At 41.0% G+C, this 13188-nt stretch overlaps 1 protein-coding gene across 2 annotated transcripts in view; it reads left to right on the top strand.

The window, feature by feature from the left end:
- Nucleotides 1-13188, top strand: part of foxp1b (forkhead box P1b) — a 139372-nt gene that overhangs the window by 60581 nt on the left and 65603 nt on the right. The window contains exon 6 of one of the 2 annotated variants that reach the window (XM_029502729.1): nt 3582-3751. In XM_029502729.1, coding sequence (XP_029358589.1) covers nt 3593-3751 — 159 coding nt within the window. In that variant the 5' untranslated portion in view covers nt 3582-3592. Of the gene's footprint in view, nt 1-3581; nt 3752-13188 lie in introns of those variants that run through there. The other variant, XM_029502730.1, reaches the window with a different exon arrangement.

Here is a 13188-nt window from a genome sequence, read left to right as displayed (position 1 = left end):
GTTGCACCTTTAGTACACGAAGATGTGTTGTCTAGTCTAGCAACCAAGCCGAACCTAAACAGCTCAAAAGTGAACCTCTCCCCATTGTCTCCTCCTTTGTGTGTCTTTATCTCCCACCCAAGAAATGTTGTGCTTTTGTTGTGTGCTTGTGTAAACAAGGGCTGTGTGAGAACTTGGTGAGTCGAAGCAGGTGGCTGCTGAGGCTTGACTGTCATGAGCATTAAAGAAAAACAGAACATGGAGAAGGGTCAAACCACAGCTGCGCAGACCGACCCTACCTTGAATCAACTGCTGACTTGTTGGAATTGTTGAAATCTTAGCAAGCATGACAAGGGGACAGGCGTTTTTTTTTTTTTCTCCACTACTGGGGCGGGGGGAGATGACAAGAGGCAGGACTGATGAGCTCTGGCCGCTGGCTGTTCTTAACCTTCAACCTGTCTGGTCAGGTACAAGACACACGTACTGTACTCCTCATATTTGAAACAGGGAAAACAATACAAACTGTAAACAAACAGAAACTCTGACCTTTTTTATTATCCAGTGTTTGTTCCAAACACTTGTTTTGTTTTGCAAGCAACTTGCCTCAAAGAACAGAGAGGCATCTAATAATCAACAGCACTGCCAGTTCTTTTCCTGCAAACTGTTGTTGCCTTGTTTTTCTCTCCTGGAATTTCCATTATTTTGATTTTTTTCTTTAAAAACTTTTCCAGCTCAGAAAAAAGGTGGACATGCTCCATTATGAAAAAGTTTTCCTTTCTCCTGTCTCCTTTCTTGTGTTGTTACATGTTATGTTTGTATTTGGAGCATAAAAACATATGTTCTTAACCCCAGTAACTACACCCCTTTTAGTAGCATACTTGACGCATAATTACAGCTGAATTTGTGCATGTTGTATAAATGGAATGGATGGGAAAAAAAACTTTTTTAGTCATCACAGACTATGCTATCCCCTGAGCAAAGCAAAAATACATAGATGGATAAACAAACGCAGGCCACGTCATGTGGCTGAGAGTTGTAGTGCCCTAGCCGACGATGGTGTTCCTGCCTCAGTGTTTCACAGATTAACATTGTTATCAGCAATTCTCTAATAAAGCTCTTTCCTATCTACTTGATATTTATGATGGATAATGCCCATTTTCCATTTTCTTTTTTCCTCCAATTTTTTTTTTCTCATGATATTGCAGCTTTGAATTATTCCGTGGTAAAATTAATGAGAAAGTAGATTTATGGGTTTCATTTGTTTGTCAATTCGAAAATTAATTGGGTGTTAATTTTAGCCATCCTCTCATCAGTGCCGGTTCCAAGCATGCGCGCATTACTTTGCATTCATTGTAGCCATTCTCTCCTTTATTGTGGGTCACTAGTTTTGCATACATTAAAATAGCCCTGCGGCTCATTCTCTTGATTACTTTTGGAGATGCCATGCATTTGGAAATTTACGCCTTTCTGTTATAATTATGAAAATTTTGCATGGAATGACAGTGCATGTATAATAGCCATTACTTAGTCCGCTTTTATGTAGCTTTGGGAAAAAAAGAAAGCAGTCCCTCTTCTTTTTGGCATGTGGAAAAATGTCTTTTATTTGAAAAATAAGTGGGGGTGAATAATGTCAGCACATGGTTTATTTCAAATGGCATTTAATTCTGCTTGAGAATGTGCGTTTTTAATTGGTGTCTCTGTAGGGGGAGTTGGTGCAAGCAAGGGCCTGTAGATGGAGTCGTGGCTGGCTACATCCCATCCCACAGTATTTCTCTTGCTCGCTCCTTGTTTAGAAAATCCCATTATGGAGGGAGCCTGTGCCAGACTGGAGGGGTGAGCCGGGTCAACATCTGTCTGGAGGGAGAGGGGGCGGGGGGTGGCTCGAGCCCCAGCCCAGAGAACAGGGCCTGTAGGCCGGGCCCAAGCTGCTCAGACAGGCCCCTGAGTGTGGGGGCGTTGTGACACTCAACTGAACCGGCACAGGCCACAGTGTCAGATGACTCACTCGGTTATGCTTCTTGCAAGAAGGGCTTCTACAGGAGAGGAGATGTAAACCATCGATGACTTTGGGTTTCAAATTTTGCTCTGGTACGGTTTTAGCTCACTGTAACCCACAACTACAACTGATGATACTTAGCTGGGAGACTATCCCTGAGAACCAGTGTTTAAAAGACCCATGCTGCTTTTAGTGCTGTTTATTTCTTAATAATCCTGTGTCAAGATTATCATCTCACCTATGCTCTGTAAATATTCTTTGGTGCCAAACTGTCAACCTCAATTTCCTTTCTGTCAGCCTGAGTGTGTGTCCCCATGGTGTCTGGGTGTGTGCCTGCATCTTGTTTAGATCTTGATCTCTGGAGACACTGTGCCTGCGTAGGTGAGCACATATTAACTCTCACTGGCCCTTCTATTACACGCCTTGAACGCAACACCATAAATCTGCATTTAGTTCCATTTTCACCTTCTTTCATGATGAGGCCCACTGTTTTAAAGGCATTTATTCTGCTTCATATAAATAATTAATCAGCCAAGTTAATTCGCTTCTGCCTGACTTGGTCAGCTTCATTAACCACCCTGGAATTGGGAGGCTAGACGCAGTGCACCATTGAGGCCTGTGACCAATGTACAATAGCTGTAAATCATTCCACTGATTTGAGGAATACAGGCTCAGATATGCACTGGTGTCACCAACACTTATCTCTTGAAGGGCTAAGGGGCGGTGTGTGAGGGTGGGTGCATGTCTGCCTGGCTTCTGTGTATCCATAAGCAAGACAGAGGCTAGATAATTCAAACAAATAAGTGTACATTCATACATAACAGAGATTATACTGTCATATTTTTACATAAAGCTAAAAGAATTAGGAATTAGGTTAAGTTCTGAAAAACAAAGTTTTTCCCAACAACTAAAGGGAGTTTATTTATATTCAGACCTGTATTTTGGTGTTAATTGAGCACCCCTGAAGGATTTGAGTGTTTTTGCTCGGCCTCAGATTGGCTGTTTCTCATGGAGATCCTTTGGCAGGCCTCACACAGTCGCCCTGTTTCCCATTAAAAAGCCATTCTACCGTGGTTCTTCTGGGAGCCATGCAAGTAAATATATCCATTTCCATAGAAAGTGTTTTGTTTTGGAGGTCCAGTGTTTTCTTGGGCTCCTCTGCTCTCACACAACTCAGGTTGGGTTCCTCTTCGATGTGTGCTGGACCCCAACCCTTCCACCACACCGCTGCATATACCCCACAATGGAGAACACAAACAAAACCTGAGTCCCACTCTCTTTTCTCAGTATTAACTTGTCATCTGCAAAGGATCTACACCGGAAAAGACAAAACAAAGGAGCAGTTCATTACTCTGTAGAGAAGCAGTCTGTGAGAGCGGGTGCGTGTGTGTTTGCCTCATTGCATATGCTACATGCAAACAAACAAGACACAGGGAAGCACAAACCAACAGGGAAACCTGCAATAAAAGTGAAATTGTGTGGGAAGGATATGACAGATGTTTATAGTTTGGCCAAGGGTTGAAATGCGACCTCATTGCTGTGTGTTTTAACAGCTGTTTCTCTCCGTCTCTGTCCCTGTTTCCTCTCTTTCTGTGTCTTCTCTCAGGTTTTTAAGTCATGATGCAAGAATCTGGGACGGAGGCGACAAGCGATGGACAAGCCAGTCAAAATGGAGGCACAAGCATGGAGGGAGGGTCCAGGGAGGGACGACCCAAGAGTGCCACGCCATCAGTGGAGGTGACTGCAGCTGACCTGCTGCATTTCCAGCAGCACCAGGTAGAGCAGTCTTTCTTCACTTTACTAAGCCAAGTCAACATCAGGCCTCATCCCCTTCCTAGAGTGCCATTTAATATTTAATTCCATGTGAAAGTACATCTAGTAGATAAACACATTATTATTATTATTTATGTATATTGGGGCCCTTTTTGAATATTTCAGGAAGGAAGTGCTCTATGTGATTGTGTTTGGTTATGAATGTGTTTATTGTAGCATGCATGCATCTGCATTTTGGTGAAATATTTATCATGGTGTTCTGACATATTTTAAGTATGTAGGTGCTACAGGATTGTAGACCCCATGACATCCAGTAGAATGACAGCATTTTCCTCTGGCTCGTTGTAAACACACCTCACACTCTCAACTAATGCCATGCTTTGCTGTCTTAGCCAATGAGATGTGGAGATGCACGTCAGTGTTATCAGCAGTGAAAGCCAAAAACATTTTCACCATCTCCAACTTGAGGCAAGCAGACAATCTTTTCCTGTTGGTGTCACCATTGTGCGTGCAACACGACAGTGTGTTTAAGGAAACAACATTGAAAAGATCAGTGTGTCTTACGCTATCTCAGCCTATCCGACAGGAGGACTGGAGTTGTTGTCACTAGCTGTTTGGTGATGATGCACAGGCTGCTCGCCGCTGTCGGTTGTCACACCACATCCATCAGGAGGGCCAACAGAGCTACAGCATATAACAACATGCTGTTGCATGGGGGGATATGGTACTGTAACATATAAAGCTGAGCTGTAATACAGTATCATCATTCTTTCAGCAGAATGGCCATGACATTAGGTGATCTGGTACAGCGATACATATTTGTGTTACACATTCATTTAACATGAGATATGACAAATGCTTAAATATCTGAGCATTTTGAAAAGTAATTCGTTGACTTTTGACTTGATGTTATATGCAGGGCATTGCAGCGCTAATAAGTTATAATATGTGCAGTCATCAATTTCAAGTGCATCATTCTCCTCACGCACATGTATCACTTGAATAGTAACATGACCTCATAAGTGGTTACTTCTACACTGTGAATTGTCTTTTAATTGTTTCCCCATTAGCATTGCTTTATTTAATTGTAGAGTAGAAAGATAGATGAAAAATTGGCCAATAGGCCAAATGTGATGATGTATTTTCATCATCTGTGCTGTGAAACAGAATGCTTCTGCTGATTTCCTTTTGTCTAGGTATTTAATGGGAGTGTACTAGAATAAACACCAAAGAAGTGTTAACTAATCAGTAAATAGAGAGGAATTGCCAACAACTCTCCTGCTCCTCAGTCTCAGTGTTGGGCCTTTAAGGCCTTTCCAGATCTGATCTTTATCCCCACTCCCCCTGCTCCAGACCCAACTCCCAGACCTCACCTCCAACCCATCTTTTTTTCCAGCTCGGAATGAGCATGTCGTCAGTGAGAAAATCACAGCCATACTGAATTCATTACTGCAGTAGTCACAGAAAACCATGGATAAAATTTCAATAACTGCAGGCCACAGTTGAGTAAACAGTTGCACTGAAACTTAATTCCTGTTGACTTTTCCTTCATTCTTTGCCAGGGGCACATTCTGATTCGCTCTGCAAAGACAACAGCGTTACAACTTTGATGAATGTGAGGCAGGGGTGAGAGAGAGAGAGAGAGAGAGAGAGAGAAGTGTCATAGATGTGCACTTGACACCAAGAAGGGATAGAAATAAAGCATCCCCAACAGAATAGAGCTAGTTGTCCAAGAATGGTCCTGGTTTTCTAGTCATCCAGAAAGAGCTATTACTCTCCTGGATCTGCCCTGGCATTTAAAGGAAGGAAACCAAGCAACTTTCTCTTTCCTATTTCAATGGATTACCGTCACGTTTGCTGCCTTCTGTTTTTTTCTGTGGCAAACAGCAAGCACTTTTTGCTTTATGCCTTTTGGGCAAATCCACTGGTTAATTTCTGTGGCCTCCAGTTGGAGTTGAAATGCGGGGAGGTGTAATAATTGTTGTGTGTGATAAATGGCGCATGGATGTGGACGAAGTACTAGATGTCTCACTCCCAACTCCTGACACTTTGGGCTTTGATAGGCTACTTACCAGGGTAGTGTTACTCAGAAGGCAGGCAGGCAGGCAATCTTTTTATTCTCCCATTAGACTAACCCAGGATTTTCACTCATGCACCATGAACCATGTTAATTGTCCCCAGGGCATTACGATCTTCACTCAATTACTTGATAACTTTTTACTTTTGTGGCATTTCACAGTCTTTTCTTTTAAGTTTTATTTGCAACTTGCACTAATACGGCTCTAACTGACACGCTGAGGTTTCTTTTAATTCTTTGTTCTCCCCAAAAAATCCAAAACGCTATTACCTCTTTAGGTGATGCAAAAATCAATCTAGAATCTCCTCAGACTCAAATGTCTGATAGTCCCCTTAGTGAGTGGGAACAACAAACCTAGCTGTGGCATATCATTTATTCTTATTAGGAAGCATAACTATGAAAGACAGTGCTCATTAATAAAGATGGGGGATGAAATAATTGTAATCTGTTTGATCATCTTGCTTCTGACAGGGGAATTCATCTTGTGGACTAGTCAGATTTGGGGGAAGTGGACCATAAGCTTGATTTAGGCATCTCTATTAGTAAGTCAAATACCATTTATGGAAAACTGAGAATAATAATAATAATAAAAAAAACTCTTCTCTTCTGAGTTTACTGTTTGAGGCTCTTTAGTGATATCTTTTGTTTCATAATGGCTGGATTTTTGGGTATGTTGATAGAATAAAGGCTGTTGCTTTTCAGGCCATTGCAAATTTTTTGCAGTTACTTGTGCATAAAAATAGTATCTCCTCTTCCCAGCGTAGACCATGAATGGAATCCTTTTTTTTTTATCACATGACATGTTTACCCCAGAAGCTAAGCATCTGCGTTTTTGTTTGTGATGCAGAAGTTGTGGTTGTAACGTTATCCATATGAGGAAATGAAGATACTGTAGAAACGAAAAAAAAAAAAAAAATACAACAAAAACAATGGCATGACAGAGCTTTTGCAATAGCCTTTTTTTTTATTTGTGATTTTGCAACAGGAAGCTGTGTTGTGTAGCTGTGGTAGTAAAATAAACACACAGCAACATTGATGATGTTTGGGACTTTGTAGCAGAGTTTTGAAGCTGCTGCTCAACACCCTGCATAGATTTCCTGTGCTGTGTGGTCATTTTCAGCCGTTATAAACCCTCATATGTTTGTACCGTGCAAGCTACTCCTTTGCTCCAAACTGATACTAATAGTTTTATTATTGTTTCTTTGAAATGAGCCCTTTTAATATAATGCTAATAGACATACACTCACCCCAGTGTGCTATTTCAAACAAGTACTTTTAAAGCTTTGTCATTTATCACAAGATAAGTCCCGCCCCCCTCCCTGCCAGCATAGCAGAGGTGTCTATCATGTTGCGTGTACAGAGAAGAGAGGGTGACACGCATCACAGTAGCCACAGAAAGAGCTGAGTGGGCACAGGTTTTTCTCCTTTGCATAATGCAAAGCTTACATGGTCCCTGGTGGTGGCCTGCAAAGGTGGAAATGCACGTCTCAGCCAGCGTGGCCAAGCTCTGTTCTGACGAGCTTCAGGGGGAAGTGCAAGATGATAAGACTTGCTATCGCAGCACACTCGCACAAACACACAGTATACACATCCAAACATGTAGGTGCTCACAGAGGTCCAAAGGCTGCGCCTGGCAGTGCGGAGCCTGCTGCTTTTCTGTGTCTTGTCCACATTATGGGCTAATGGTCAGACTGGGAGAGTTAACAATGATGGGTCAGAGGAGGCCAGAGAGCGAAACAGGCTGTCTCAGATCTCTGCTAATCGCCTGTACTCTGCTGCTGAGTGGAGGGCAAGAGGGAGAGAGAGTTATGCCTGAATTGAAATACATAAAGTGTTATGCTGTTTCACAAGGAGCCTTATCGCTGTTCTTTTGAACAGAATTCCTGCCAGTAGATTTATATATCTATGCAGCACAGTACTGAATGTTTAACATGTGTGATAAAGGTTACTTTGAGTTTTGACCAATAGCTGTGGTGCATTATCGTCCCGAATGTGTGCTTCCTTCCTGAGCCTTGTCATCTTAGTCCTGCACTGTGCAAGTGAGCATCCACAGAGCGGCTCCCATTGAGCAGATCTGAGTCCCCACAGTCTCACTGTGTATACTCCTCCATCTCTAGGAGCTCTCAGGTATCTTCATGTATAGTGTTCATATTGTCACAGGAGGCCAAGCACCAGCTCCAACTTATTGGAAAATCTGGCGGAGAGGATAACATCAGTGTTATGACACTGCATATTGCCCTAAATTGCGTTATTGGTAAAATGATAGTGCTCGTCCAATTTGAATAATTTTATGGAATCCCTCACAGAACAGTTTAATTATGTTATCACACAACTGGCAACATCTGTCTTTATACCACAGCACATGACAGTTTTATTACAGGCTGAATTTCTTTGCTGGTTCTGGCAATTGATGTGTGATCTGATTAATAATCACACAGATGGAGGTGAAAATTGAACAGTGATACGCTGCTATGTCGAAAAAAGGGGAAATAATTATTAAAGAAAAAAAAAAGCCAGACTGTTAAAATATCACAAATATTTTAGTAAAGCTTGAGTTTCTTTCAACTGAAGCATATTGCTTTTAAAATTTAATTGCATCTATTTTTTTTTTTATCAGGGGAAAAAAAAAAAATCTGTTTAGTCTAGGTGCAACTTCTCAAAACCTTTTGTCATCCAGTTTTGTTGAGGTTTTGGGAGGTAAACCACCCAGCATCTCTCCTTTGTCTTAGAGATGTCTCCAAGACAGCCAGCCTATGAACTCACCCATTTTGTTGAGTCTACCTCCAGCCACTGCTCTTCAACTGAGAAGAGGCGAAGCACGTTTGGCATCTGCCCATAGTTTAAAATAGTTGACTATTGCTCAGGTTGACATCCTGTTTACACACCTTGCTTATATGGGCAAGGTGGCTGGGGTGTGTGTATGTGGGGGGGGGGGTTTCACAAAGGTGTTCGACATCATAGTAATCAGAATGGACTCACACAGGAACACAAGCACACATTCATTCATGTCACGTCATACATCACATATCATCACAGGACAGTGGAAAAGAAATTACACACTTGCTTTAAACTGTCAGCCACTCATTTGTAAAAATTTCCAACTGCAGTGAGTTCTGTGTCTTCTTGTCAAACAACACAAATGCACCTTACATCTCCACTCAGTTAACTGTTCTCATTGACAAAATATCCGTGCCTATTGTCAAATGACTAAACAAATGTTTGATCAACGCTCATAAAGGGTTTAAACAATAAACCAAGACTAACAGTAACTCATGTCCTGCTAAACCAAACCTATGTTTTATGTGACTGACTGTTTTGACAACACTGGATAAATGTATATTAGAACCGTGTTGTTCTTTTGGCTATGTTGCCATTCAAAATGAGAAGCTAGAGAGATAGAGATGAGAAATGTTTAATTGTCACAGAACACATTATTTTTTATCAGTCTTTTCACATTATGTTGAAATCACAATTTTTGTGTAAGAATGTTGCTTAAAAGCCAAGATGGAGAAATTTCTTTGTCAATGCATTTGTTCAATGATTTTATTATGCACTATACTGATCAGCAATGCCACCATCTGACGCATCACAATGTAGACTGGAGATTTGCTTGAAACAGGTAAATTTCTCTCATTTGGCAAATGCTGTTTGAGTGTGAGTGACAAAGATGGGGGGCTAGAAAATAAGTTCTGTAGCATATGTCTCTTTACTGACACATTACAGAGCAAATCCATTCTAGAATTTATCCAATAGTAATAATAATTAAAAAGAAAAGCAGTTTCTCACTGTTGGTTGAGAAACATGTTTGTGGAAATGGACAAAACAGTTACAGACCAGTTCTACACTGGAGTTGTAGTAATCAGAGAGTCGCACTCTGTCTTTAAGGCGAGACGGACAGCATGTCCCTGTGGAGAACGTGTGGATGAGGAAACCTCGCAAGGACATGTGCAGGTACAAATGCCTCACATGTAAATGATGCTGGTATCATTAGGAAGAGTGAAGTGGCTCTCATTGTGTGGCGCCCGGATGGTCTTTGATGGCCTCTGTCTGCATGTTTGTGCTGAAGTGGGCAACTCTAAACTTTGAGCAGGTGTCTGAAGCAGCTGGCTGGAGGCAGACAGGGAAACACGTCTGCGTCAGTTCAGTATTAAATGGCTTAGAGAGAGGCCTCAGCTAGCCAGAGGACTAATGCATCCTCAATGTTTTATTTAAAGTAGAGCCAACAACCGCTTATGAATGCTCACATCAAGATGCACACACAAATCCTCACACAAACACACATACACACAAACACACTAGTATGCAGAGTAATTTAGCTGTTTAGCTGAACAACTTGTGTGTTTAGTGTTGTAAATAAGTAACCGTTTTAACGGGGCCTCGGGAGACTGTGGTTGGGAAAGTACATGCTCAGACATGACTGGTTTTAATAGCCATTGTCAAAACACTGTTTAAACAAAACCCTTCCTTCACCCTATTGGAATGTTTACATTTAGTTGAATAATAATGCCATTTTAAGCTGAAGCTATTCTTTAAGGATAGCCAATCTGACCCAATTTATTAGGGATAGACTTAAGGATGCACAGTTTCTCCTGGGAAAACATTCAAGCGCAGGGCCTATTCATTTTTAATGAGAGCACTACTTTAAAAACTTCATAGAATTAATATGTATCAGTGAAGTCTTTCCTGTGCAGAAAACTTCAGGGTAATTAATATTCATAGGCTGTGCTTGTTAACACCCCCCCAATGCTAGAGCAATGTAGATCCAATTAACATAGAATGGGCCCCAAGGATTTGGGCAGATAAGGGTTAAATGAGCTATTGAAATTGAAACCAGGACTGTCTCCTCTTAAAACACTTATTTGTTTCAACAAGCCCCAATTTTTTGTTGCAGATTAAGGCATCTTTTGGGTGCGCATGTAAACAGCCACAAAGGTAGAGTTGCCTCAGAGAGTTCATGAAGATTCTGAATCTGCATGCAAAATGTAGATGTCTGTGAGTCACTGTGAGGGTGTGTGCATGGACAGGCATATATGCATTGAGTGCTATCACCTACACAGCCAGGCTAATGTGAAAACCCTGTAGTGATCCCGGATTTTATATTTTATTCATAATCTCTTAGCACAATGTGAGTAACAGACCTCAGTCAGCGTCACGGCCTGGCTAAGGTATAAGACAGAGGTGGGGTGCAGGTATTCCAGAGGGAGCTGCGTGATGGCAGCAAAATACCTGTTTGCCACCTGCTGCCAGTCGTTAGCACTCACGCTGCGATTATTGCAACTGTGCTCAGTGTTTTTTAGTTTCACAAAGTTGAAACTAAACACTAGATTTAAAAAGGTAGAACTAATGCATTTATTTATTTAGTTTTTATTTTTAAAATACAATGAAAACAATAAAAACAGGTGGATTCTCGTATGATTTAATACTACCTTCCATTAATTTGAAAGACTTGCAAAAGACAAAACGAGTACAAAATTTTCATTGAATGAATAGAGCTATTCTGACTTTTGCTTCCTGCTGTGGGTCATGAAGTAAAACCCCGATTCACTTGGTAAACTCCTGTCAGAGCCACCCTAACCCTTACAGGCTGAGGCTACCTATTAGCAGCTATTTGTGAGCTTTGCTGTTGCTACATAGTCAGTAATGTTAGCATTACCAGGTGTTGACAACAAAACAAAAACAAAATAATACATTAATCCCTTTGAGCGGCACCACCCCTACAGGGGAGACTGGCAGGCTGGACAGTGACCAAGTATCGGAACATGACGTTTAAGGTGGCTTGGGGATGGTTGGTCAGAAGAAGAGGTGATTGAAAAATTGGAAAAAAAAGAGTCAGTACTTGCATTAATTGTCACAGAAGTCAGATGCTGAACTCTCTACACTCATAATTAAACAGTCGTTAATACAAACAGCAGCTATGTAGCTGCTTTAAAATTTTGGAATCAGCATGAGTTCACCACATAAACGTGAAAAACAATTATGTTGTGGTTACAGTTTTTATGTACATAAATGTGCATGGTAATGTACAGAATGTGTGTAGAATGTAGGATTGTGCATTACAATGTAATACTTTTTTGTCCTATATCATATATCACTCAAGGATTAAAAATATCAAGATATCATGTTTTCTGCAGGCTGTCTGGGTGTATTGAGCTGGCAATGAGCCATGGATATAATGTACACATCTGAACCATGGGCCTGGATGTGTTTGTCCCTGTTGTTTGCCCTTTTTTGTAACTATTAATAATCATCACACCTGGCAAACTATTAGACATTTTCTCTGCAGTGAAGTAACATTAAAAAAGTAAAATGTTGACTCCCATCCATAAACCTCAGGGTGAATATATCACAATAAGAATGTAATTTCACATTGCAATAAATCTTCTACAAGAGTATCGTGTTACAAAAAAATTCACTTATAATTTCAGGACTAGTGCACAGTCTAAACGCCTTCCTTTGTGATACCCTGGCAGACTTGTTTTTGGTGCGCAGGGAGGAGTATGATAAACTACCAATGCTGATGATCAAATGAGCCTTCATTAAAGTAAATATGCATGGACAGTCACATCATGTACAGGTCTCTTAGAGTAAATTTGATTGTTTGACATGCATTCACCCATCAAAGTATCTATCAGTGATTAATAACAGCCCAGCCCCCCTGTACGTTCAGCAGTGACATGGCCTCTATTTGAGAGAAAAATGGCACAGGTCGGTATTCACTGGTGAATAGCTGTATACCATTTAGAGAATGATATGCCCTGATGGGACGTCTCCTCATAAATAATAGTGATGGCACCTCTGCATCCTGTGAATGACATGTGCCATAAATACTTGGCCAGGCCAGAGACAATGCTTCATATAAATCCTCATGCAATCTTTTTTTCCTGAACAAAAAAGATATATATTATTTAAATGGACAATAAAAACAAATGTTTTTTTCCTCCTGAGTTAGCAGCAGAGAGACCGCCAACTGAGGAGGACAGCGCAGTGTGTGCTGCTCCCTCACTGTGGTCTCTGATACGCTGTTGTTATTTGCTTGTTTACAATCTTTGACATGATGTAATGGGATGGCGGTGAGAGTACTAGCCAGTAAATGGCACAGAAAATAAGACAGTCCTTTATGTCTCCCCCTCCTCTTTTCTCTCCCCCTCCCTGTTTTTTTTCTTGTTTTTGCCCACAAACAGGGAATATGTTCTGCATTTGACTGAAGGAATATGAGCCTTGAATATAAGTAACTGTTTTTTGCATTAGGTACTCCCCGGAGGTAGGGGGAAAATATCATGTCCCTGCGTGAAATGTGAATGTGAAATCTAGCAGAAAGAAATATTTATGACCATTTTCTGCTTGATTAGAGCTGGATGACATG

The sequence above is a fragment of the Echeneis naucrates genome, chromosome 5 (assembly GCF_900963305.1).
Source record: "Echeneis naucrates chromosome 5, fEcheNa1.1, whole genome shotgun sequence".
NCBI lineage: Eukaryota > Metazoa > Chordata > Actinopteri > Carangiformes > Echeneidae > Echeneis > Echeneis naucrates.
Note: the sequence above shows the minus strand (reverse complement) of the source record. Positions and strands in the feature narration are given on the sequence as shown.